This window comes from Scophthalmus maximus, chromosome 5 (genome assembly GCF_022379125.1).
Source record: "Scophthalmus maximus strain ysfricsl-2021 chromosome 5, ASM2237912v1, whole genome shotgun sequence".
NCBI classification, from domain to species: domain Eukaryota; kingdom Metazoa; phylum Chordata; class Actinopteri; order Pleuronectiformes; family Scophthalmidae; genus Scophthalmus; species Scophthalmus maximus.
The window spans coordinates 2,416,780-2,443,503 of record NC_061519.1 but is presented as its reverse complement, the minus strand read 5'-3'; the positions used below and the strand labels follow the sequence as shown (position 1 = coordinate 2,443,503).

General features: G+C 44.5%; 2 protein-coding genes across 2 annotated transcripts; both read right to left on the bottom strand.

The window, feature by feature from the left end:
- irx4b (iroquois homeobox 4b) lies at window positions 1–4,838 on the bottom strand. The gene is made up of 6 exons (XM_035634463.2): window positions 4,430–4,838; window positions 3,994–4,182; window positions 3,641–3,747; window positions 3,089–3,245; window positions 2,570–2,723; window positions 1–2,484 (listed from the first exon to the last, which is right to left on the bottom strand). The coding sequence occupies exons 1-6, from the start codon at window positions 4,472–4,474 to the stop codon at window positions 1,904–1,906; spliced, it is 1,233 nt and encodes a 410-aa protein (XP_035490356.1). The 5' UTR covers window positions 4,475–4,838; the 3' UTR covers window positions 1–1,903.
- A 17,127-nt stretch (window positions 4,839–21,965) lies between these two features.
- Window positions 21,966–25,711, bottom strand: irx1b (iroquois homeobox 1b). Its single transcript, XM_035635699.2, has 5 exons — window positions 25,144–25,711; window positions 24,133–24,375; window positions 22,964–23,774; window positions 22,668–22,728; window positions 21,966–22,022 (listed from the first exon to the last, which is right to left on the bottom strand). Exons 1-5 carry the CDS (start codon window positions 25,378–25,380, stop codon window positions 21,974–21,976), a joined length of 1,401 nt encoding a protein of 466 aa, XP_035491592.2. The 5' UTR covers window positions 25,381–25,711; the 3' UTR covers window positions 21,966–21,973.
- Window positions 25,712–26,724: the final 1,013 nt, after the last annotated feature.

The following is a 26,724-nucleotide window of genomic DNA, read 5'->3' as shown; positions in this document are numbered from 1 at the left end:
TGGAGCACTAGGTTTCAATGTATATATGTAAGTTTTCCTCAGAGACAAGTCATGTCTCCAACAGCTAAAGGCGAGAACAGCCCTCTCAACCTCTTATCTTACTGCCGTTCTATATCCTTCACAACACCACAACCTTTTCACCACCTAAAGATTTTTCAAAAAGGAAACAGAGTCCTATCCGTCCTTGTGCATTGAGTTTAGATAGACATTAATCTGACACAAAATTTAGCAACACTTAAAAAAAAAAAACACACACACATATACTGTATATATATATATGCAGCCTACCTCGAAGAGAAAGAAAACTTTACAGAAATAAGAAGTCAGATGTCATTATTTATCATCTTACACCTTACTTATTTATGAGGCAGAAACAGAATGAAATTCTCGGTTGAATTCATCCTGAATTATTTAATCCGAAATGGTTAATTCCATACAAAGCCCGGGCAGATCCCTCCTCTGTTCTGATAAATACTTTATCACTGTTCCTAAATCGGAAAAAGCAGCAGGAACAGAAAGATTGATGTGGAAAATAAAAAAAATAACTTCTCACTGTTTCTTGTTTTGCTTCGTTTTTGGAAAGTGTTGGTTTTAAATGTTTTTGTGCGCCGAATTTGAGAAGTTTTCTTAAATAATTGACGCGACTTTATATGTGTTTTAATGAAATATTCAGCCTCACTGATGCCGGCCTTATCTTTCTGTTTATTTTGTATGATGTTTCATATTGCTTTTCTAAAAATGAAAATACCTAAGTGGATAAAGATGTAACACTTACCTAAATTTACGTAAGAGGTTTTATGAAGTATTTTGCACACAGTGGATTTTCTCGCAGTCCCAGGTTGACAAAGTCAAAAGCCGCCTAATGAAAAGGGACGCATCGCTGATTGCAGCTATATCTGGAGCCGAGGTGGAAGTGGCATCGATTTAACAATTTAGCAGTACCCTCCTCTGTGTGTTTCCATTAGTCACGGCTGAATACCAGCCACTTCCCCCCTTTCGCTTCCTCAAAACTCACACATATGCGCACGCACGTGCACACACACACACACACACACACACACACACACACACACACACACACACACACACACACACAGACACACACACACACACACACACACACACACACACACAAGCACACACAGATCCAAAGCTGCAAAGGTATATTCCACTATTTCTCGACAGGATTTACATCATCTAAGCTGATAACATTGGCGGTTCCCAGCATAGTAGACAGCTGATGTAAGGGCACACTCAGGAAAACTTTGCCATGCTACGGAATACACCTTTTTATTTTTTGTCATTCAGTGCTTGTGCAGGCTATAGTGAAAGTGTACAATATTAGTATATTTTTGCATGTGTGTGAATCGTACAACCTTGCTGCAGGGAAATGTGTGTGCGTGCGTGCGTGTGTGTGTGTGTGTGGTGACAGTTGTTTGCTCACATTTGTCAAATGATGGGGCCAATAAGAGTCTGAGTTGTAAGAGAACGAGGGGCCGACCAAATGTCAAAAAAGGATCATAATTTGTGAATTGACCATCCGCTAATCCCCATACTCAAACATCCATTTTCCAATAGTAGCTTGGCAACCATAAGTTGACAAAGCAGCTCTTTCAAGCTTTGGATTCCCTCACATTTTTGGAGTAGGCTGATGTGCATGTGGCCTTTTTCCGAACACTTCTGGACATTTGACAAATTGGGAGGGTGTTGTCATTTTATAAACTTCTCCACGATCAAAAACTACAAATGTGTGAGAATTGTTTTAAACATGAGCTGCGGTCATTAAATGGCCAAGCTTACTCCCAAAAGTACTAAAGCATTAGCCTATACTTGCAAAGCTAAGAAACATTTTGGTGTTAAAAAAAATGAAATGAAATGTCCCGTCGCTGATGTGTTGGTCGGACTACAAAGACGACGTAGCCCTGACAAGTTCAAAGGATTGTCCAGGTATTCTGCTATTGTCTATCGCGGCGGCGTTCAGGCCTTTCCACACCTCGGGTTTGGGCTGTTGGAAAGGGGGACCATGGAACACTCCGTCCACCCATTCTCTGAGCGTGGCGACTGGTGATTCCTGTTGCCTGTCTTCCTTAGTCAGCTCCATGCTTGATGGATACACGGGAGAGGAGGACCCGGTGGACGACAGCATGCAGGGGGGGTATTCTGGCTGCAAGCTGGCATCCAGAGACGCGGCGGTGTGAGCGATGGACCATATTTTCGGCTTGGTGTCTTTGCCCCGAAGGTCCGGGTGTGGATAGAAGGAGGTGTTTTGGTGTTGGGCTGTTGCGAGTCTGGGGCAAGGTGGGGACAATCTCTCTTTTCTGTGCAGTGGGTCTGGGTTGTGTGTGAGGTGCCCATGTAGGAGGTCTGTGTTTGGGTTCGCTTCACTGTCCTCGGGTTGGAACTGTGGCTTTGGTTCACAGTCAGAAGCGTCGGACTCCAGCAGGTCGAAGTCCTCAAGATCGCTCTGCAGGTCGGCACGCTGATCTGCAATAACAAAAAATACTGAGTCTGAGCATGATACCTTTAAACGAGCAAAATGTAGTGACGGATTCATTTAAACTCTGCTTACCAGGATGGTCTCTGTCACTTTTAAGTGGCTTCTCAGCATCATCACTGTCATCATCGCAGCCTCGATCATCGGAGCCTTTGCAGGCGCGCGGTGACCACGTCACCTTGTTCTCCTTCTTCAGCCTCCTGCGTGCATTGGCAAACCATGTGGACACCTGGGGGAGGGAGGAAATGGAGGTCATAAAATATAATAGAATCACAGGAATAGTGGAAAGTTATGCAGCCGTGAAGGGCAGAATGAAACAATGGAAGTGAAGCAAAAGTAGAATAAATGGGAATAATAGGAAGTTAAGGGGGGAAACGTGATAAAATGTATAATAATAATAATAATAAATTTCATTTATAGAGCACTTTTCATTGCTCAAAGCATCTTAAAAGAATGTGTGAAATTAGCAATGCACACGTACAAAAAGGGGAGGGCATCTGACTGTATGAGGAATGGATTGAGAGAAAATAAAACAAGGACTCATTATTGGGCTGCTATACTTTAATCATACAGTAAAATGTAACCCGCACTCACCTGTGTGAGTGTCATCCTAGTGATGATGGCCAGCATTATCTTCTCTCCCTTCGTGGGGTAGGGGTTCTTCTGGTGCTCCTGCAGCCAAGCTTTCAGGGTGCTGGTGGTTTCTCGGGTGGCGTTTTTACGACGAGAAGCACCGTCAGAGCAAGAATACCTGAAGAATATTGTGACATTCAACATAATATTATGCTCCGTCTCTTCCCAGAAGAGAGAGGTATTCACTCGGGAAGAAAGGCTCCCGTCATTTAAGAGTAACTATTGGCTTTGAAATAGTGTATAAATGATGTCTGAACTATACCATAGAGAACAATAAAACCCACTGCTGTAAAACCTGCGCCAACTCCAGACACTGAATCCCAGAGAGGATATTATAGTTATAGTATAATACATATGTAGTGAAGAATATGAGTTCCCTGTAATGACACACTATAAATATATATTTGTTTTCATCTCTAAGTCGCCATTCATGAACTGGGTGTCTGATATAAAGATATTAAAATTTCAAATGAGGGAAATAAGGGCAAAGAGCCTATACAGACTCTGACTTACCCGTATCTGTCATAGGAATACTGTCCAAATGCGTATTCATAAGGATAATAGGCAGGAGTCTGAGATGTCCCCACAGATGCAGCTCCGTCTTTGGGATCTAGAGACCCCTGAAAGAAGTGGCACACAACTCACATTAATATCCCTAATCAGAATCCATCAAATATATTATTATTATATTGCACTCTATAGAGTGACTTCAGTTGGAAACCTGAATTTAATATTTCCGTTCAGAAAAACTGGTGTCTTCAAAAATGGCATGGCGCCGACGTCTTTTTCGCGCGTAATTGCGCATTTTGTAAAATAACTTTGGCAAACATAGACACAAAAGTATGGTAATAATGAACTATACTCACTCTGGAGTAGAGAGCGGTGGCATCGCCGGTGCACGTGTTGTAGTAACCTTGGCTCTTCGGATATGGGCCGCTGTAGACTCCGATGCCGGGGCTCGGGGTGAGCTGGTGCCCGGGGGAGCGCAGTGCCGGGTGAGAGGGAGGCGTCCCCGGTTCCAGACAACCAGCCAGAGAGCTAGAGGTCATCAGAAACTTTGGCAAGAAAAATTGGAAGATTAATCTAACACAAAATAAAAGGTTAAAAAAAAGGAAATATTTTTCTTGCGTTTACATTTGTGTGGCTCGTGGCTTTCATAATTTCAGTTAATTGTTGAACGAGTGAATTTGAAAATGTGCGCCGAAAACGTCTATAAGTCTATCTGACATCCTCCTTACATCGTCCAGGTCTTCAGTAGTAACTTAAATGACGGGGAAACACGCTTTAAAACATGGACTGTACCTGCGGTGGGCTGGAGTAGGAGTATCCCAGCTGAGAGTAAGCCATGGCTCAAATCAGATCAAAGAGGCAGAGGCAACCTGGAGCGCAGACCCGGGACGACATTCAGCAGCATCCGTGGCAGAGGTGGACCTTGTACCGAGCGTCTCTTCCGAACAACTTTTCAGGTTTTTAGCTCTTTTTTCTTCTTCTTCAAATTCTGGATATCATCTAGCACGTTATCCAAAAAGGAACATGCGGACGTTTGCGCAACACTTTCATTTTACGCACCGCGGTGAACAGTCTTTAAAAAGTATAACTTCCCGGCTTTCTCCATACAGTTCCACCCCGCTGCTGCAGCCGTTTCTACAGTGTCTGCTAGTTTACAATCCAAAGCGAGTGTGTTTGTATGTTCAGCGTGTGTGTGTGTGTGTGTGTGTGAGATCAAACCATTCATCTCCATGTGATGCGCTCTGGTTTTAAGGTGCTTCTCTCTGACGTCAGCCCGGGCTCTGTGTATCTAGCCCGGTGTTCATATCATGGTGAGGAAAGGAACTTACCTTATTTACAACCCCCCCCTCAACACACACACACACACACACAAAAGTGCCCCCCCCCCAAAAAAGAAGAAAGTGTCCCCAGATGTAATGACAGTGTGATCAATTCTCCTTCCCAAATAAACACACACACACTCTCTCACACTTTCTCTCTCACACACACACACACACAACACCGTGGCCAGAGGGGGGGATCAGGAACGTGAGGCGTTGACACCACATTGACACTCGATGATTGATGACTACAACCTGATATTAGCATAATCGTTTTGCCCTGTAGTTTAGATAAGTTGTCACCACGGAGAAATCTCCCTGTCATCCACATATTCATGAGTGGGGAAATTTCAGGTCTCCTCCGAGCAAATTAATCAAAGGATAAACACTCTCTCCTATTCCCTCGAGTAAGCACCTTCACCAACTGAACGGCTTGTCGTGTTTTTAATGACAGAGCCTTAAGCTGCCCTGGTGGAGTGAAAACGTTTCTTTCATTTCTCCTCCAAGCCAACACCTTTAGATTCTTTTTTTTATTCATCTTTTATCGGTAGACGAGGATAAAGTGTGAAAGGGATGTGGAAGAACGTTAGAAGGGGCTTGTGGTGTTGAAATATTTGGATACCTTTGTGCAAAAAGGGAAGCGAGTGGTAGAATGACAGGTTTCAGAGAGGCAAAGGAGATAGGGACAGAACCTGAAAAACTACTAGGAGGTGGAAGGGGAGAGTGTATGAAAAGGGAGGGCTGTCTGTAATGTTTTAAAGCTGTGTTTGAATTAGTCTCCTCCCAAACTTGTTCTTCCCTCTTGTGATATATCACAGCTATGTTTTAGATTATCCAATAATAAGTGTTTCACGGGTTACAACTAGGGATGTCCCGAACCGATATTCCATTTCGGTATCAGGGCAATATTGGCCAAAAAATGACTGGATCGGATATCGGAAGAAATAGGAAGTACAGTTAACATACCAAATAAATGCCTATTTACGTATCTACTAAGCCTTGAATGACATTCCTGCATCATATTTTTATGTTAATTTCTTATTATTTAATTAACAGTTTACAGTTCAATTAGTTTTTTCCTTGTTTGAACAGTGCTGACCATAAACCATTCTGCCAAAAGTTCTGTGAGAAATAAATCAACAGTATTCCATAACTTAGTCATGTTGGTCTTCCTTTAGGGGAGTTTATTATTTGTCTTACAGTTGAGTATGAGGTTTTAGATGGCTAGGTTATGCAAAGTGCATCCTGAACAATGCATTATTAATATTTTATTTCACAAGTGGGGAAAAGATTGTATCAGATTAGTATCGGATCGCTATTGCAGATACTCAAGGTTTCAGGATCGGTAATGTATCGGACACGAAAAAGTGGTATCGTCCCATCCCTAGTTACAACCCTGTCTTGCAGAAATCATTATGTATAGTACTAATTTGTTATCCCATTTACATTGCGGTGTAAAAGTTGCTTATTGTTTATGTTCAGAGTGAATGAAGCACAGGACTGTGGCAACAGTTCGGGCTTACAGACAGACTACTGTTTATTTGGTTTAGACACAGTGTTTCTAAACCAAACCACAATCTAGCAATTTTTTCACACTTCTCATTACAACATTAAAGCTCATTGACATGGTGTTGTGTGCCGTTGCTTCATGATAGAGCTGTGTGCAGCGCTCTTTGCCCCGCTGTCGCTCACTTTCTCTCTCCCAACACAGTCTGTCATGGAGTGGCCATCCCCATCAAGAGTACTGGGGGAAAAATCTTGCGAAGTGACATGAATGTCACCTTACTGCTATTTGAAAGGTCCGATTTGTAAGATACAGTATTTGGGTTGGACTATGTAGCCATGGCTTTTACTCTACCTAAATAATGAATTATTGACTTGGAACAGTGGAAATACAAACAAAATGTACACACTGCTGGTTTAAGGAAGTGATTAGTTTAACCCAAGCTGTCATCTTTTCAATAACCTAACCAATTAGATCCTGTGCCGAAACAAGACCAAACTGTTTCACAACCTTAACCACAGTGTTTATTATTGTTGACCTTATTGTTAACATAAGGTCCATTATGCCTGCCGCCACTTGCAAAGGTCGTATTATTACCTCTCTGGAATGGATGGATTTGCATGGTATTGCATGGTAAAAAGTCAATACATTTTGTGAGGGATCCAGATCTGGATTTTGAAAGGAATCGTTCACCATCGCGAGATAGGCCGAGACACAACATCTTTAATCATATCTTCACAAACAATATTTAAAAAAAAAAGTATGTAGGTCAGACGAAGATGGGAATCCACGTTTTGTGTGAAACAGCATATAGGTGGGGGACTGTTCAGCCTTGGCAGAGGTCTGCTCTCTTGAAGTGCTCCTGTTGTTACTAGAACAACGAAGGGCTGATGCACCTGCCACAGGTACACGTCCATGGCTGGTACCACAGAGTAGGGCCAAGTGACCTGTGTGGTTGTTTAAATTGTTTAAGTTGTTGTTTCTACAGGAGCTACAGATTGGATAGGGTTTTTTTAGGTCAAGGGCATGATCCAAAGAAAATACTAATATTGCTAGTGGGGAAGTTTTTTTTTTTTAATAAAATCAAATACAAAATTTGCCCCTCCCCCATATCATTTTCAGATTCCCTTATATTGGATTAGCAAAGAATCAAAATGGTAAATCCATGAACAGTTATAGAGAAAAGAAATAAGACAACACGAAGAAACACGAGGGGAAACGAGGGAAAGCCTAAAGAGGCCAACTTGTGGAGCCAAAGAAATCATTAATAGCCAGGGGATCTGAGATGGAGCGAGGGGATGTGGAGGGGTAAAAGGACAAAATATTCCCAGAGCACCCAGAGTAAGGCTGGAACAACAGAGCTGCATCACCAGAAAGCATCCCGGGCCCCGCCGGGGAGAAAGCATCTGTGTACGGGCGCCTGATTGACATTCCATTTGTCCCGTGAAAGGTGCTCATATACGGAACACGGGCCGACTGTCTCCACCTCATCTGTGCTCAAAGCTGGGAAATTAAGTTATCTCGGCGCGCTGGCTTTGCATGTCTTCACACAAAACACGTGTCACTCAGGGAGAATGGCAATTTGTTTAGCCGGTGACAATGAACACGTCTGCGTTTAATGTAGTTTTCGGGGGGGAAAATAAGTTTTGCGGTATCGATGAATGGGGAGCCGGCGGAGAGACTGGATTGAACTTCCAAAGCATTTGTTACCTTATTCCCGGGTTAAAAAGAAAAAGAACACAAAGCATGCGTTACACACAGAGGTGCACAGATTATGTTATTTCCTTCTTTTTGAATAATCAATGAACTGCTTATATATTAATATATGATGTGTTTATAAATTTATAGCATTCCTCCAGTATATATTTCTTAAAGCTCTGCGTTCGTTAGACCGTGATTATATCTTTCTGATCTCGCCCCCCTCACATCAATCATTCATTCAAGATGCTCCGCAGGATAAAAAGGAGAAAAAAAAGAAAAGAATGAAAGAAAGGAAAAGCATTCTTTTTCTTTCCTCCTTGCATTCAGCTCTTGCTATTATGCAGTAGGTGGGGTGTGGGGGTTAATGATAGAAGCATGTTAATGTGAGAGCAGGAGGAGGCTCCCACTGCAGAAAGTGTTTGGAGGAGAGGGCCAAACAACCCCAATCACAAGTTCTTTCAATCACAGTGCGCCGCATTTGAATATATTTTCTACCCGAACGTCTGAAATCTATGCAATTTTAATCACTGTTTAACATGTAGATGCTTTTTGAGCCTTCGTCTTGGTGTGTTTTTTGCTATTCTACTGAAAGTATCTTAGCGGGTGGTGCTGATGGGCCCAAATTGAAATGAGAATGCTTTTAACAACCAGAGTGAGAAACGTGGCTGCGCTATTTGGCGCGCCTTGTTTTTGTGAGATAGTCCTGCTCATCACAGAGAGAGAATATCCAGGTGAAAGGAAATCATTTGACATTTTGGAGATATTTAGGGATTGATGCCTTTCATGTCTGTACACAAAATATGAAGTTAGAGCCATCAGTCAGTTAGCCCAGCGTAGCATTGATAGTGGAAATGGCGGGAGCAGCTAGCCTGGCTCTGTCCAGTGGTATCAAAATCTGCTAACCACCACTGAAGCCTATGAAGTTAAAGCCCCAGTGTGTAATTTTTGCGCTTTCTAGTGGCATCTGGTGGTAATGTTGCAAACCAACAGTGCAACCAACTGAGCACCCGACAGGGGACACTTCATGGCGGCGCACAGCTAATTCCATTTCCGGTTTCCTGCAGCGCTGGAAATTCAAGAGCAAATGCGATGTATATTCTGGACCGTTTTCTGCTGCCGTATTCACTGCTGCGTTCTACCTCGGAACTCGAGTCGAGGCATATATATATATATATATATATATATATATATATATATATATATATATATATATATATATATATATATATATACATATACATATATGAACAGATAAGTATATTCAGTTTCTGTGAATACATTTTTCTAAATATTACACACTGTAGTTTTAAGCGCCTGACTATTTATGTGGTTTCGTGGGGTGTCTCCTGTATACAGCCAAAAAATCCTGGCATCTTGTCCTGGCTATAGCCTCTGTCCCACCAGCCTCTGTAGCTCACTGTAATCTCTCATTTAATAAGCATCTTTATATTTAAAAATTGGCAAATTGGTATCCACTTCTGCCGTTGCAATTAGACACCTTCATAACATTTGTTATCCTGATACAACAATTACTTTTTGGGCCTACAAAAAAAACTACAGCTCCCATGTATGTTTATCAGCACGACGGCCAACTTGGTTTCAGACAATACTCTCATCTACTGTAATCATTGTTTTCTTCTACAGTGCTCAGTCTCCTCAGTCCTGAACTCGCCCCAGCCCCTCGTCTCAGCCGTGGATTCGCCTCTTTTATCGAAGCCGGTACGTTTAGTCGGCAATGGTCTGGGGCTTAAGGGGAAATTGTGTTTGATAAAAGGCCACTAGAAAAAACAATCAAATCATTTTTCTTTTAATCGTCATGAAATTTATCTACACATACAGTATGAAGTAGGACTCATGATGATAATAAAAGACATTTGGATTTTGAATCAGGGTGTACCACATCTGTGAAAGGACCCAGATGTGCTGGTTTCACTTCAACTCTCTCGTGTGCGCACATACATCGCACACACACACACGCACACACTTTTTGTAGTTTTACGGTAAAAATGGAGAAGGTGTCAGGAGTTAATTAGTAGCTTTAGGCTACGTCCACACTAATGACTGTCACGTAAAATTATAACAGTCCGGGCGAGGGATTTAGCTCTGTATCAGAAATAATCGTCATCCATTATGTACTCTGTTCCCGTGCGCGCAGGTGTAAACAGGAAGCAGATTGTCTGGTTGCTTGGTTGCAGAAAATACTATAGGAATGAGGAACAGAAAAATATGGACGAGGGGTTTCTTCGCTTGGACCAATGACAAGGTGAAGCTGTTACTGAAACTAAGTGTTCCCAACACAACCCCCACCGGTCTCCAAAAGTCTCCCTTTCTGCCTGTTCAGACAACGCAACCCCGGAGTTTTCAAACTAAAACAGAGACAGCAACGTTTCCCAAAGTCTCCCAAAAAAAGGGATATGTGTATCTAAATCCTATTTCTAGTGTTGAAGTAGCCACAGAGGAGCTGGTAGGTGGATTTTGTTACCTCCGGACGGAGCCCAAACAGGAAAATTGCCAGATCATTCTGTGGCATCTGCTTCGTCAATCTGACAACAACAAAATATGTTTTATTAAAAAAAAAGGGAATGTCTTTGTGTCCGGGCGCTGTGAAAGCTCTCCTCTCAAATTTTGATGAGGCACACATCTGAAGCCGGTCTAAACGAAGTGAAACACAACGACGAGGGAAGTTCTGCCCACAGTGTCCTATACCATCACATGAACCCAAAGGCGTGGGTAGCTCTTCCCCCTTTCTTTTCTAACATTCACTCAGTGAGAAAAGAGGGAGGGATAGCCAGGGTAGAGGACAGAGGAGGACGAGCACTAAATGGATCATGAGGAGAGGACACAGGCCTGTCTTTTTCACCACAAGACACGGCCTACACAGCGGCTGCCCCTTGTGAAGCGCACGAGCGCCGACCAGGTGCAAGCGCACGCCAGGTCGGAGCCGATCCACAAACAAGGCCGCCAACACCAAGTGTCTGTCCGACCACTGGGCACGGCTGCCTCCTGCTCCGCTCTAATAAGAAGCCTCCTCGCGGAGCACGCGGCGCTGTTGAACTCTGAGAGGGATACTATAAATGCCCCGGCCCGGGCCTCATCAATGATGTAAGGCACGGGAACAGAGACAAGCGAACCCTCTCAGCTGCTGTGGGCGCGCAGGCGCGCGTGTGTGTGTGTGTGTGTGTGTGTGTTTGTGTGTGAGGGAAGTGGACGGGGACAGACAGAGGCAGAGAGGGAGACCGGTCGGGGCTGCAGGCAGCTCTTAAGAGTGTGTACAGTTTGCGTTGAGCCCTGGGAGGCCAGCCGTATTCCTCCCGATCACTTCCACTTCATTACTCCGGGAGCGGACATACATTATTCAGCTCTTCAAGCCGCGGTCCACAGGGACCGATAGAGCCTTTAACAAACACTTTGACCTACCTTAACGCATCCACTGATCCTCCGTCTCTCAGCCGGTCTATTTATTTTTTTCCATTATGGCCGTCAGTTTGCCTTGATTTCTGTTTGTGTCTGTATCATCCACCATCTACTTTCTCTTAAATAAACCCTTGAATTTTGGTGAGATTGACTTTACTTTCCCCGCTATATGGTTTCTCTCGTGACCCCACACTTCTATGTTCAAAAATTAAACATTGCAAAATCAACCTTTGGACTTCCTTTTTATCCTTCTTGTCTTCAGACCTTATTAAAACCCATCGTGTATAAAACAGCTGAAATTGGTAACCCTTGGCTACAAAATGAGCATTAACATGCGATGGTGAGAAAATCCAGAATTTACCCATAAAACATTGTAAATACACCAATTGTTAAATAATTAAATATTTCATATAGTTTCATATTTTTTAACAAATTAAATAAAAATACCCCCCCTAAAAAGGTTATATAAGTTCATATTAGAATTAGAGCATCCCTGTTTGCAAAGGATTTGCAAAGTAATTAAAGTATGTAAAATAAAATCAGCAACACCTTTACCTGCTGCAATGTCAATAATTGTAATCCAGTAAAAGAATACATTGATTTAACCTTCCTGCACATTAAGTGCTTTTACTTTTCTTATTTGATTACTTATTTGTGCTTTTGCATTCAAATTTTTTGAATGCGGCACTTTGAATTGTAACTGTTTATTCCACACAATCAATATTTCCACTTTTTCTCTTTCAGTCAGGAATCTGAGAGCTTATTTCTTCAGTCCAGAACCCCACGTGTGAACAATTCTCAGAAACCAGGAAAAACTATAGAACAATCTTGCAAAAGAATGTTACATGACATTCATTCATTCATTTGTTCATTGATTCATTTTAATTTATGTATATGTGTTTCCAGATGCTGTCAATGGCCTGGGGTCTACAGAACGTATACATGGATTTAAGATTACAATTTTGTACTTTGTTATTTCTTTGGTTGAATAGATCAAAGATAATCCAGATGAGAATATTTGGATTTCCTCATAAAGAACTTCAGTGAAGGAAGTTCAGTGAATTATCCTGGGGAACACTAAGTTCTTAGAAAACACAATTTAATCCCAGGGCATTACAGCAGTGACCAATTTTAGATTCTTAAACTGGGGAACAATGAAAAAAAGGAATCTGAGCATTTCCCCCAGAGCTTAGCATGACTGGTGCAGCATTAATGCTTAGATCTCAGCTGCCATCCTCTGGTGGTTTAAAGAACTACAGCCTCAGTGTGTGTGTGTGTGTGTGTGTGTGTGTGTGTGTGTGTGTGTGTGTACTCATGTTGTGGGGACCTAAATTTGTTAATTTGTTCACAAAGTTCCATTATGGGGAAAAAGAGCAGGTCTCCATAACATAATTAATTAAAATCTAAGGTCAAGACATGTTTTAAGGTTAGGGTAAGGTCAGATTTGTAATTCATGGAGACACGTGTGTGTGTGTGTGTGTGTGTGTGTATGAGTGTGTGTGTGTGTGTGTGTGTGTGTGTGTGTGTGTGTGTGTGTGTGTGTGTGTGTGTGTGTGTGTGTGTCGTATTCGCCTGAGCATGCCATGGGCTCAACTTGCACTTATTATTGACCAGGGTGAAAAGGTCACCTGCAGTTTTATGAATGACCAAAGACAACACAGGTCTGCTTGTCTGCATGCACTTGGGTGTGGCTGCAGATTTCATGTTACATCTCTGACTGGACCTCCCAGAACTCTGCTGGGTCACCCAGCAGAGTCCAGATCAGACACTGCTGAGTTTGCATCCTTTCTTTCACTATGTCTTTTCTCTTTTTCTTTTTTTTGCTGCGTCTTAATCTGCTTGTGATTTTCCCTCACATCCCTGCAACATTTGCATCAGGACTAACAACAAAGACTGTTGTAGATTACACATTGATTTACTCCTTGTGCCGCGCAGAAAATTGTATAAAAAACAGCCTGAAGATCTTGACTATTGCATCAATCTTCATTCTCCAGTGATCATCCATTTGTCACTTTCCCATTAAGCGGCGCTGAGTGTCTGATCTCCCGATTCCACATCTTGAGAGCCTGCACAGCTCCTGCAAGTCTCTCACTGTGTGCCATGACTGATCGCGCATCATCAAACACCGCTGCGCAAAGTATCCATCCACAGCAAACGCTCCAAAAAAAGAAAAAACTCATGGTATTGCGCCTGACAGAGAGTTGCATGTGATAGCAGTTGATTAAGTGCTTCTTTCTGGAGCAGTGAGATTCCCAGGAGAGCAGCGGGGCAATAATTTCCTTAGATTGCCCCTGTGGGAACGTGGCTGCTGGTTTTCTGTGTCCACCCCAATCACATCACTAATGGAGAGGCGGGTAAGCATCTGTGACAGTGGGAAACCAGAGCTCTGCTCCCCCATGTGTGTGTGTGTGTGTGTGTGTGTGTGTGTGTGTGTGTGTGGCTTGCAGATAAACAGTTGGCAAGTTTCCCCTTTCCCCGTGAATGTGCATGAACACACACACACACTCACACACACCCGCACATATATCTGAGGTGGGAGGAGGGGGGCGGGTGCAAGCTGGACGGGGTTAATATACTCCATTAAGCTCTATTACCCTAAACGACTTGGGCAGATGAATGAGGACTCATATTACTCTGCAACTGTGTGAGTGTTTTAGAACGATAGTGTGTGTGTGTGTGTGTGTGTGTGTGTGTGTGTGTGTGTGTGTGTTTGTCTGTGTGTGTGTGTGTGTGTGTGTGTGTGTGTGTGTGTGTGTGTGTGTGTGTGTGTGTGTGTGTGTGTGTAACCCAACGCACGTGCACACACCTCATGTGTAATTACACTGTGAAGATATGTGACCCATGAGTCTTCTATCATTATCCAAAACTAAAACACAGCAGAGGGGGAGGTTTTGCATTCCGCGGCACTGTACACTACCCAAATCCATATCTTATCTTGTGATGTTTACTACAGTTTAACACAGCAGTTGTTTTCTATCGGCCCAAAAAAAGAGTCAGTTTGCGAAAACAAGTTGAGATCACTCCAAAAAGTCCATTGGACCCCGAGAATTCTTTTTCAACCGCGGATCCTTTTTACATGATCATTTTGTGTAAGAAAGATCGTCACACAAGGTGCATTGGAGCAAGTTGAGGATATTTTTCCTGCACAGGCAGATTTGCTTTTTCCTCAATTTAAGACAAATCTTGTCCGCAGCAGAGCTATGAGCGCAATGCTAACATGAGCGTGCTAACATGTTCCCAATGCCAACGTGCTGCTAGAGTAAGTGTTATTTATTTGAAACAATTGGAAATAATACAGAATATTTTTTAAAAATAATGTCATATAAATTGAGTTTTTCTTGATTTCTCACCAAGATTGAAGTTTCTTATTCAGGCAAGACCTGGCTCTGACAATTCCATGTCCGTCTTTACGTCGTTAAAGGAGGAAATGGCAGCATGTTAAAAAGTGTGAGGTTTTTTTCCTCACCAGTGTAGAGCAAGTTACTCAGGAAGGGTAATAAGTTAATTATTACTTATTGCTCTTTCAAAGAGTAATTATATTACCTTACTTATTACTTGAATCCCTTACACTACTAGTTACTGCGAAAAGTAATTATATCACAGCAATATATTACCGAGTAATTAGTTCCTGCCCAACACTGTTCATCACTGATGTGTAAAAAGGTAGGCTATGTAGGAAATTGATAATGTATAGAAGTCAACCAACAGTTGCAGCTAACAATCAGCAGAGACAATACACTATTGAAATGGATTGTGTTGCAGATGTTTGGTCACAAACCAAAGAACTGGACAATTTACCAATTGGTGGTGTGGTGTGTGGAAATTTAAGAGCTCACCAGAATTGTTTAATTCCATAATGAGTGAAGCATGAATCTCCGTAACAAGATGTCAACGAATTTCACTGAAAAGAGACATAAAAATGTGAATGCCGTGGAAGCGCTGGAGAAAAAATCCGTCATCATACGTCAAATCAATGAGCAATGAATGCTGGTTCAAAATGTTGTATCAGTCCATCTGGTAGATGATTAGATATTGCACTGTACATGTGAAGACCTGCGGAGAAGGTCCAACGTCTTTTAAAGATTCGTCCTCTGGTGAGCATGAAAGTCAACATAGCCTCCTTTGAGCCATGCTGCTTATGTGGCTAATTATTTGCCAGCGTGGTCAAATAACTTTACCCATCTACACAGCACGAATCAACTTATTTCAAGATCGATCCGGAAACCGAGAGAGACCTGTTTCGTGACCGGCGTGCAGTTCTGTGCTTGCTCACTCATCTCCTCTGTCGTCCGTACAGCTGTTGACGCTCCACTGGCAAGTTCACCAGACGAGCCAATCGGAGCTGGGAATGCCTCTTTTCTTCTTGTTTTCAAGAAAACAAGTCTTTTCGGGGCTTAACGATAAACGAAACAAAAAAAACGTTTGATGGAGAAAGATTTGAGGTACAAAGTATAGAAAATCGCCAATCCCACATATGAATTCATGTTGCGCCGCTTCTCTGCAAGCCACTATAATGCACCGGGGTGTGACAATGGATGCTGAACAAAGACGCAGCGAGTCCTCGGCCCCCCCCAACCCCCAGGACTCTCACAGCAGTTCACTAAGCTAAGTTGCTCCGCTGTAACAAACCAGTGGATAAACATTGTTTCAAAATGGCTGAAAGGAGCCAGCGATGCGAACACTCCAGCGCGAACCCGCCCCTCTGTCCTAATCTGCTCCTACCCTCAGATTATTTGCCGTGAATGGGCAAACAAGAGAAAAGACTTATCACTCCCACCCTTTCATAGCATTTGCTGTGTGTATTTTCCCTGTATATTAAATTTGTCTCCTTCTGAAGGCGTCGGAGATGTTTGCTATTTGTCTGTACGCGGCACTCCGCAGCTGCAACGCGACAATACGCGCATCACTCAGTAAACTCAGTATTGTGGCGCTTGTTGAATTACCCATGAGTTTTGATACTTTGCTTTTGTGTACATGCCTAATTCCACTAATCCCTATGGAGGAACAGTGAATGGCGTAAATTCCCTATGATATCTGGTCTGGGCTAAACATTTACTCACTTACGTATACATTGGGTACAGAAAATTATTCTTTTGACAACATTACAACAGATTTAACCCAGTGCCCCGCTTATCCTGCAATGACACGTATTAGCTTCATTGCGTTGGGAGGTACATTTCCATTTCAAATTACAGCTCAGCAGCTAGCATGGGCTTTATCTCTCTCTCTCTCTCTCTCTCATACACACACACACACACACACCGATCATGATTTTTTTTGTTGGTAGCTTTGGCCTTGACCTCTAGCAGTGCGGTGAAGAATTAATTATAGTGGGTTGTTTTGCTGTAGAACAATGTTTAATTTCCACATTTTATATGCAGAAAGAACATTGAAAATTCAAGAAATATTAACTTGCGTGTTCATTATTTCTTTAACTGTGTGTCTTCGAGCCCCTTGAGGTCAAGCAATGTAAAGCCTATTTGGCAATCAAACACTGTCCCTCCTTAAACCCCTTTTTCCTCCTTTCTCCACACACACACCTCTCTTGCCCTCTTTCACTTGCCTTGGCCCTTTCTCTGCCTCATCGCCCCCCACCCCCTTGTCTCTTTCTGTCCGGCTGGCCCTCTCAGCGGGGGCTATAGAGCCCTAACTTGTCTACACTTACCCCCTGCGTTGGCTGACCAATGGGGCCATCGCACAGGGAGTCCCTCCTTTAGCACCCCGCCATTCTCCCCAAGTCAGCTCATGCTCTCTGTTTTCACGACCTCTGACCCCAGGCCATGGCAACAGTGGCAGGAATGTCAGGAGTGATTGGCAGGATAAAGACCGCAGCCCCTCTCTCCTGCACAAGCGGATTTGAGACACTTTGAGGGGCGAACAATGGCGGATTTGGGCTTGATTGGATCACTGATGAGCTGATGACTGTCAAAAGAGCACGTCGTCTTTACATAAGCCTGATTATCTCTGTGTGGCGGAGGAGAGGGGAAGAGTGGGAGGGGTTGCCACTGTGGGAGGGGGGGTTGGGGGGATGGGGTGACTGGCAGGCGGTTCACCCCCATGCAGAGTCCCTCGAAAGGGGATGGATGCGCACACGAGAGCCAGTCTACGAGGCCGGGCCCTCTCTCATCCACTGGGGGCCTTTAACAAATCCATTCAGGCGACCGGGGGTCCTCATACATGTCACCATAATCACAGGAGCATGGCAAAAGAGTGGGAGTGTGAGGGAGATGACACACGGAGGCAATCATTGTTCAGACCCTCTGACCATCCCATCGAGATGACAGAGGAGCAGAGAGAAAAGGAACGAGGGAAGGATATATATGGAGAGCGAGATGGTGACAGAAAAGAGCAGTGGGACAGGCAAATCAAAGACAAATCCCTTCCATAATCTGCCTCTTTAATGGGGATTAGGCCTCACCACAGAGCCTGTATCAGAATACCAAAGCACCAATGAAGACTCAGTTCACACTGAGAGTTTGAGGGGCTGATTCAACTCCGAAAAAACTCCACAGAAAGAGTTTCATTCAGGCGTATTAGCGGCGGTTGTTTTCCTCACGCATGGCTTTTCACAGTGTGTACCAGCTCCACTTTTGAAAAAAGTTTTGGGGCAGGTTGGGTGACAAACTACCAACACGAGGCCTCGACTCGAAACTCTGCAGAAGTTCCTGCTGCACATGCCAGCAAACTCTAATCGTATTTTGGATCTGCTCACTTTTTCCACTCCTTTCATAGCAAAAACATATTTTGGACACGCTGTGTAACTGATTAAACAGCTATTTGATGTCATTTTCAGCCCCATCATGCTAAGCTCACTGATTTCCAACTTTGAAAGAATAACATATTGTTTGGGTACTTGGAAGAACAGTCGCGCGGTCTGGCTGGGATGAAGTGTAGAAACAGTGAAGTGTGTGTGTGTGTGTGTGTGTGTGTGTGTATAAGAGAAAAAGCGGCCGATATTCTCCTCAGCAGTGCTGATGGCAGTCTGTCAGAGTTGGCAGAGGAAGTGAAAATGGCCTCAAGTGTCTGGCTTCCTTCCATGCTGTTCTCACATCAATGACTCTCACTGCAGCATCTCTCGCTCTCCCGTTTGCTCTCTTTCGGCTCAGGTTTGCTTTTTTTCTCTGTCTCTTGTTTTCCGACTCTCTCTCTGTCTCTCTCTCTCTCTCTTTCTCTCTCTGTGTGGAAGGATGTGTGGGTGGGTGAATAGAGAGATGGATGGATGAATAAAGATAAACTGACTTTTGAGGGAGGCACCTGAAAGCACCGTCAAAGTCCCGACTTACTTCTCCCTACACCTCATATGCACTTGTCAGGTTTAAAGTGATAACTTGGCATTTTAGGAAGTTCTGAAAGTTAGATAGATAGATAGATAGATAGATAGATAGATAGAAATATAGATAGATAGATAGATAGATGTGGCCTGGCACAAAGGTAGGCTCAAAGCTCAATAATCCACACATAAATTTTATGTTTAACCTATACCAAAGCTGAAGTGTAAAGTGGGGTTTGCGTGTCAACTAAATCCCAGAAAGTCTGAAAGTTTCCCATTACGCCAAATGATTCCTTCAAGGCTGTTGAAATAGGTAAAGGGATGAATTTAGCGCATGGTCGTGACAAAAGGTGAGAACAGTGCTCAGGCACTGATGATGTAATGATAAATACAGTAAAGCTCTTCTCATGGCAACCCCAACAACAGCAACAAAAATAACATAACTAAACCTTGCATCAGTTTGACTTGGCAGCCTGTGATGTTTACATTGAACGTCGACCATACATCAGACAACGCCGCGTATTAGATCCAAGTTATGGCTTTTGGGAAATGACGATTTGAAAATGGCCCAAATGTTGAGCCTATTTGCGGTCCACACCTCAGGTACAAGAAGAGGAGCACACTTCGTTCTGTACATTTTTCTTTTTTCCTCACATGTACCATCATAGGTGCATTTTGGGCCCATTGCGATAGTGACTGTAAACGTTTTGATCCAACATAAAGACACGCGTTTGATTGGGGCTTTAAAAAGAAGAAGATGTACAATAAACAGCCAAAACTGTATATGAAGCCTGACTCAGCAGTACTTGGCAGTGGATTGTATTCTGAGGTATGGATGGAGTTCAACTGAGGGAAACCACGTATTTTCAAAATGGTACATTTTTCGACTGGGATTATGAAAACTGCTCATTTTCCTCAAGTCACGAAGCAGCACTTCGTTTTTGCAGCCTATCCAAAAAAACTCGAACTCACCAAATTTGGAGAAACGTCATTTTCACTGGGCAGCGACAACGTGCACACTGAGCAAGCTTAGTGAAGGGCGTCGGTGGGCTGATGTTGGCGCGTTCAACTGAAGATGAGATGACAACTACAAGTGGACCTCCAGAAAGCTTCAGTGTCTGGTGCCGGGTGTGCTCTACAGACACAGTGACTGACAGTTGTGCTCCTCATGGTGTAGTACTGCCCTGCTTTTTTCTGAGAGTGGGGTGGCAGCATTGAGTCACATGCACGGAGTCCTTACAAGCTCCCGGAGTCCGTCAGTGGCCATGTATGACGCCTGCTCAAATCATCAGTGCTCGTTTGTCTAGTTCTCATCCTCTTCGCACCTCTGAGCAAATTCAAATACGCCACGTCGGCTCATTTGTCAACGGCAGATACCGAGCTATCAGACGGCAGAGAAAAGCTCTTCGGCACGTCGCGACGCGCTTATGTGCTTCTTCCAGGCCATGTAACTTTGCCTGACCCGACCCAGTTAACTTTATTCTAACATTTCGGTAATCCGATCCAAACACAATTTCTATACAGACTTGGCAGCACCCGGCGGTGTTTGATCACCTCCACAGTACTCGTAAGGCCTTGGCTGCGTGACGGGGAGCTCACTATCAGCACTGGACTGTCAAAATCAAATTTGGCTTTAAAACAATGGTAAAAATATTAAGATTAAATTCCCCATTATATCTGAATTTAAAACAGTCGCTAAATAATGAGCTCAAATTTGCATTTGAATCTAAATTTTGACAGTTGGTCCAGGCCCCTTGAGAGGCCGGAGGACCCCGAATTATGTGCCATGCGTGAACTCCTGCTAACCCAAGCATAGGACCATGCACAGCTTTGAGAAATACTCTATTAACAGCACTAAGACCCCCCTTCATCCTCTCTCTCTGTCCCTATACCCCCATGACTTTGGGCCTGTGAACGTCAAGGATTGCTCGGAGTGACACACACACACGCGCACACATGCACACACACACACACACACACACACACACACACACACACACACACACACACACACACACACACACACACACACACACACACACACACACACACACACACACACACACAAGCACGCCACCCCCTGCCCTTCCCTCTCACCCTCCCATCCACCTCCCCCTGAGCTGCCGCCCCCATATTGGCTGCTGGCCTTTCCTGCTGTCTGATCCATATTTCAGAGGCGGCAGTGGTGGCACTAAGGGGGTATAATCCGACATTAAAGCGCCGGGGCCTGGGCCTGAAAGCTCAGGCGCAGGTCCACAAGGTCCTGGAAATCTTCAATTTCAATTTCCGCAGCGTTTGCGGTGGCTTTCCAAGGCGCTGGCAAAAGTCGGGGAGTTTTGGCGAGAGTGCAGATTTCAATAAGGTCGCAACTTTTTCTTGCAAAAAAAAAAAGGGGCTGACACTGCATGGTTTAGCTGGCAAGAGGAGTGGGAGACTAAATAGGCATACAGGGACAAATGGGATCAATTATTGGGTGGGGACACTGTGATCACCATTAAACAAGTGGGAATCAATATATCTTATACATGTATTATATGTATATTCATATGAATGTCAGATTTTCCCTTTAAATAACCTATTTGCTTAAGCTTCACAAAAACTAAAAATAGAATTGGGATAATTATAATGTTAATATCTATCTGATACTGTGAATTAACACTAACATGATTAGGGTTATACAAATTTTAACCAACCTTTAAAATGAAGATAAACACTTAAATTGGGACATTTGAGTCACCTTTAGTTCCACCGCTTTCCCAATGATTTTTGTTAGTATTTTTTTTAGCTCCAATGGAAACGTCTCAGATAATTAAGAAAAATGACTATAATGACATTTATTTAGTTTCCAAAAAATATATTCTTTAAAGACAAATTCATATCCTGTATTTACAAATTTCAAGGTTTCCATTCACAACAGAAGAGGCGAGGGGGGGACGAACAGAGGACATAAAAAGAGAGATACAAGCAAATCTGTGACAAAACTCCAACCATATCTCTTTTTGCATGTAGAAGCTAAACAGTAATACTATGACAGGTGCTCCTGCCAAAAAAAAATAAAAAATAGACTTCATTAAAACTGTTCTCCGTTAAATAAAATTATTCCTTTCTTTTTCTTTTTCTTTGTCTTCTCATAACGTTGTCGTCAGGACTCGTTGTGGCGCGGTCCGGTGGTGAGGTCTGAGGAAATAGACAAAAACAAAAAGAAAAGGGGGTGAAATAAGTTTTTGGATGTAAAATCAATTACATATTAGATGATATTGTTAGATAGAAATGGATTGACCCCCCCCCCCCTTTAAAAAAGCTAATTTCCGTTAATGCACACTTTAAAAAGTAATTAACCGCTTTTAATTTTAGCTTCTAGAGACGATTTAAAATTAAAATCCGTTTATGCAAATTCGCGAGGCACCGTGGGTAAATTGTTTTATGTCTTTTCACCCTCCACTTCATTCATGATGTCGCTATCAGCGCTTTTCTTTGACATACATTAGGGCGCATTCACTCGAGGGGGCGTGAATAAACGGCGGCAGATTATTTAAATGGCATAGGTGGCGATAACTCGGCGTTGTTGGGAGCGGCGTGGGGGGTGATGGGGGGGGGGGGGTGGCAGGATATATTAGACTGCTGCCTGACGAGGCGTTAAAGTGGGGGGACTCAATCACATGATTTATGTGCCTCTCCTCCTGCCCGGTCAGGTGTAACAGTGTTTACCTCTCCACCAAGGTTCATTTGGCAGAAGACGCGTGGGGGGGGGGGGGGGGGGGCGCGCGACGCGGACAATGTCACGAGGCCAAATTGATTTCAGAATGCGTGAGGTGTTTATACCTGTCAGTGATCAGCTGGAACGGGGACTTCAGGGAGTCGGGCCTGTGGTCGCTCTCTTCGTCTGTGAATAGGGGGGGAAAAAAGGCAATGTGTTTATTTTATTAGTTATTATTTTGTGATTTTTTTTTATTAGTAGCATTTTTCACTTGTTGTTTTTTTTTGTTTGAAAATCATGCTTGTTTTGTCCTGTGGGTGATTGTTTAGCGTGGCTTGGTTCTTGGTGCCATGCGTAGAGAAGTAACTCTGCCGAGGCCTGTCGCAAGTCAGAGGGTGGTGCAGTTAGACACAGTCCGTACCGTCTCTCTTTGGACTGAAGCTTCCCGACGACTCCGCGTCACTCTCGTCCTCCGTCCCCGAGGCTCCCAGGCCCGCCGCCGCCGCCGGCCGTGCGTCGTGACGCGCGCTCGGCACCGCGCCGTGGAGGGGCAGGTGTCCGGCCGGCGCCCCGCCGAGCAGCGATCTCATGTTCAAAAGGGAGTTGGCGTTCAGAAAAGCCGCGTTGGCCCAGTTGTGCAGTTTGCCAATCTGGCACGTATAAATCCCATGACCCGGGAGCAAGGCCGGGTGCCCGCCGGAGGCCAAAGCCGGGTGGTGCGCGTGGACCGCGGGGGAATGTTTGTGGACGCTGTCCGGGGCGGTGGCGGTCTCCGCCAAGGACCAGATTTTGGGTTTGCTCTGCGCTGGTCTCTGGCACTCCTGTCTGCTGGGAGAATGATCCACCGCGAGTTTGACGACGGGCGATTTGTTGAGAGAAATGGGCGCTTCCACTCCTCGCAGGCCCTCCGCGGAAAGCGGGCTCTTCGGCTCCGAGGCCTGCTGCTCTCTGGCGGACAGGCCCGCCTCTCCCTCCACTTTGCCGGAGCCCTGCTCCTCCTCCTCCTCCTCCTCCTCCGCCGCCGCCGCCCGCTGCTCCTCGGGCCTCTCGATATCCACAGTTTCCAAATCAATTTCCTCGTCTTCGTCGTCGTCGTCGCTGCCGTTCTTGCCGGGCTCGTCCTCGTTGTCGCTGCTGAAGATGCGGCCGTCCCGGTCCTCGGCGCTGCGGCCCCAGGTCACCTTGTTCTCCTTCTTCAGGCGTCTGCGCGCGTTGGCGAACCACGTCGACACCTGGAAAAATGAAAACACGTTGAGGGTTTTTTTTCTCTCTCTCTCCACACATTGGCACACGGGGCGGTTAACTGTGAATACATAAGTGTTTTAATATATATATATTTTGTAACTGTTTATTATTGCTGAAAGAGCTTGGAGATGCATCTATGGAGACTTCGGGTGTGGAAGTGTAAATGATTCAGTCACAGCTGGTAACTGTTGTCACAACCAGTAATGTAACAAGTGTGGCTCTTGAATGAGGTGAGGAGCGTGGACATGACACTGGTGGCCACCCAAGGGTGCTGTTCTGCGCCACTCATTTTTTTTTCTCAACGCGTCCAATGCCACACCTGCCGCTCTCCGCACACGTGCCCACCTGTGTGAGTGTCATCCGGGTGATGATGGCGAGCATGATCTTCTCTCCCTTGGTCGGGTACGGGTTCTTCTGGTGCTCCTGCAGCCAGGCCTTCAGCGTGCTCGTGGTCTCCCGCGTGGCCGTCTTGGCCCTCGACGGGTCGCCGTACGGGTACTGGCCGTACGGGTAGAAGCTCTGGGCGGCGTGCACGGGCAGGGAGGCCGGGTGGGGGCCCGGGCTGTCCTTCAGCTCATACTGGGAGCCCTGAAATGTCATTTGGAGAAGGAGGGGGCAACTTGTTGAGCGACTTATTCTTGAAATGAGTCCCTCTTCAAATTTAAGAAAAATACCCCTTTCTTTCTCTCTGATGTATGATTTATTATTTATATGGCCAAAAAGTTTTTTAAAAGTTTTGTAAATTCACCAAAAAAAAAATCCAATCAGAAAAGTAAGATTTTAGGCAACCCGAATTATGAAAACACCAGTTATTTGATCTTCTGAAGTGGGTGCATTTTCAAATTATATTTTAATATTTACATTTCTATTTCTAACAGAAATTCCTACTTTTAATTTGGAGTGCCTTTCGATTTCTAATTAATAAACTCATTTTAATAGAACAAACACAGGCTAATACTGCAGTATATTATAAAATCGAATTAGCAGTAATTTCCCCTCATGATTTCCATAATTTACAGAAACGAAAACAGCGTGTGAACCTCAAATTGTGACGTTAAGTTTCATGCTTCGCAAGGTGGTGATTTCCCTAATAACATAATAATAATAATAATAATCACATATTGAGTGAATTGTTAAAGTGTCACTAGTCAGACTTGACAAAATAATGATAGAACATTGGTATTTATGAACGGTTCTATACCCACGAATATCGATAAATACTGCAAACCAAAACGACTAATGGGATGTTTATTTCTATATCTCGGTCACTTTCGATCCGTTGATCTTTTTTTTTTCGTCAATAAAACAAAGATGAGTGTCAGTAACGCCTGGACCGCAACGTGCGTCGACTCTCACCATCTGGGATATGAGGGCGAGGTCTGTGGCTCCGCTGTACGGCAGAAAGGCACTGTAGTTGTGCGCCACCCACGGGCTCCCGTACATCCCCAGCATAGAGCCGACCGCCGCGGCGGTGGCGGAGGAGCTCGCGCCGCCCTCGGCGGCCCCTTCGCGGGCGGACGCCGGCCGCTCGCCCCCGTACACCTCGTGGGCGGCGCTGAGAAACTGTGGGTACCCCAGCTGAGGGAAAGACATGTCCGGAGCGCGCAACGCACGGTAGAATCTCTCCCAGGGTCAAAGTGTCGCTATACAGCAGCAAGAGGAGGGCAGGGGGGAAAAAAAAACACAAGAGAGGGTGAAGGGGGGAAAAAGAAAAAAAAACAAGAAAAAAAAAAAAAAAAGTAGGAATCCCCAGAAAGACGGTAAAGAAGAGGATGAAGAGGGGGCGTCTAAGGCACCAGAGTCCCCCCTTTTTTCTTTTTTTTTTGTTGAGAAAAGTGTCAAGCTTCTCTCTCCACCGAGTCGGAGTTGTGTCAGAGCCGCAGTTTGGCACCTCGAGTGCGGAGTGATGCGTGCGTCTGGCCGCGGGAGCTTCTGGATGTGGAGCTGACTGACTGATTGGCAGCCTACTTAAGCACCAAGCTCCTCCTATGCCCGGGGCAGGCGATTAGTGCATTGGTTAGCCCAGGTCGTGTGTGCGCGCGCGCGCGCGTGTGTGTGTTTGTGTGTGTGTGTGCGCGCGTGCGTGTGTGCGCGCGCGCGCGTGATCTAATTTCTGCAGTCTTCACTGTCTGTGGAGGAAAGGAAACCTGTGAAGTGTGTGCAAGTGTGCGCATTTGCATTTGGCGGCCACTGTCTCTGTCTGTTTGACAAATGCACCGCAGACATTGTTATGCTCATATTCTTATAATATCGGTCGTAGTCGCGAGACTTTAGAATACAATGGAAACAGAAAAAAACAAACACTAATAATAATTAAGACCAAGTAAGCATTTGAACAACTGTTGCACTTCGAACATATCACTCCACAACACCCCCCCCTCCATCCTTTGACAGCGGATCCGAGGGGGATGACGGGACATCTTGGTCAGCAGATGGGCCGGGGAGGCATCGATATGGTCGGCCAGATCTGCGAGGAATGTCCGCGATTATCGACGGAAGTCAGTGGAGCATTTTGCTTTTCTCGGAGAGGAGGTAAAGGACACTGCAGGTAATGACAGAGCAGGCCGAGGAGGAGAGGAGATGAAGCAGAGATACGGAGCACACAGGGGGCTTTGGAGTGGAAAATGACAGATGCTCGTCGAGAAGAATGGCCCACTGTACTCTGTCAGGACTCAAGGTATGGAGTCACAGGCCGCGTGGAGTGTGTTTGGTACTGCGGGTTGAAAAAGGGCGTGGAAGTGGAAGTGTGCAGGATGCAAGAAAATCTCATCATTTTTTAATGTGAGGAAACTTTAAAGAAAAATTGACCCTGATTTATGAAAGGAAGCAGATTGACGTTGCCTCATTGACATGCTTAACTATCAAAACAGAAGCTCTGCTTAAATCTGCTCCTTTGAATGCACACACAGACACACAGACACACACACACACACACAC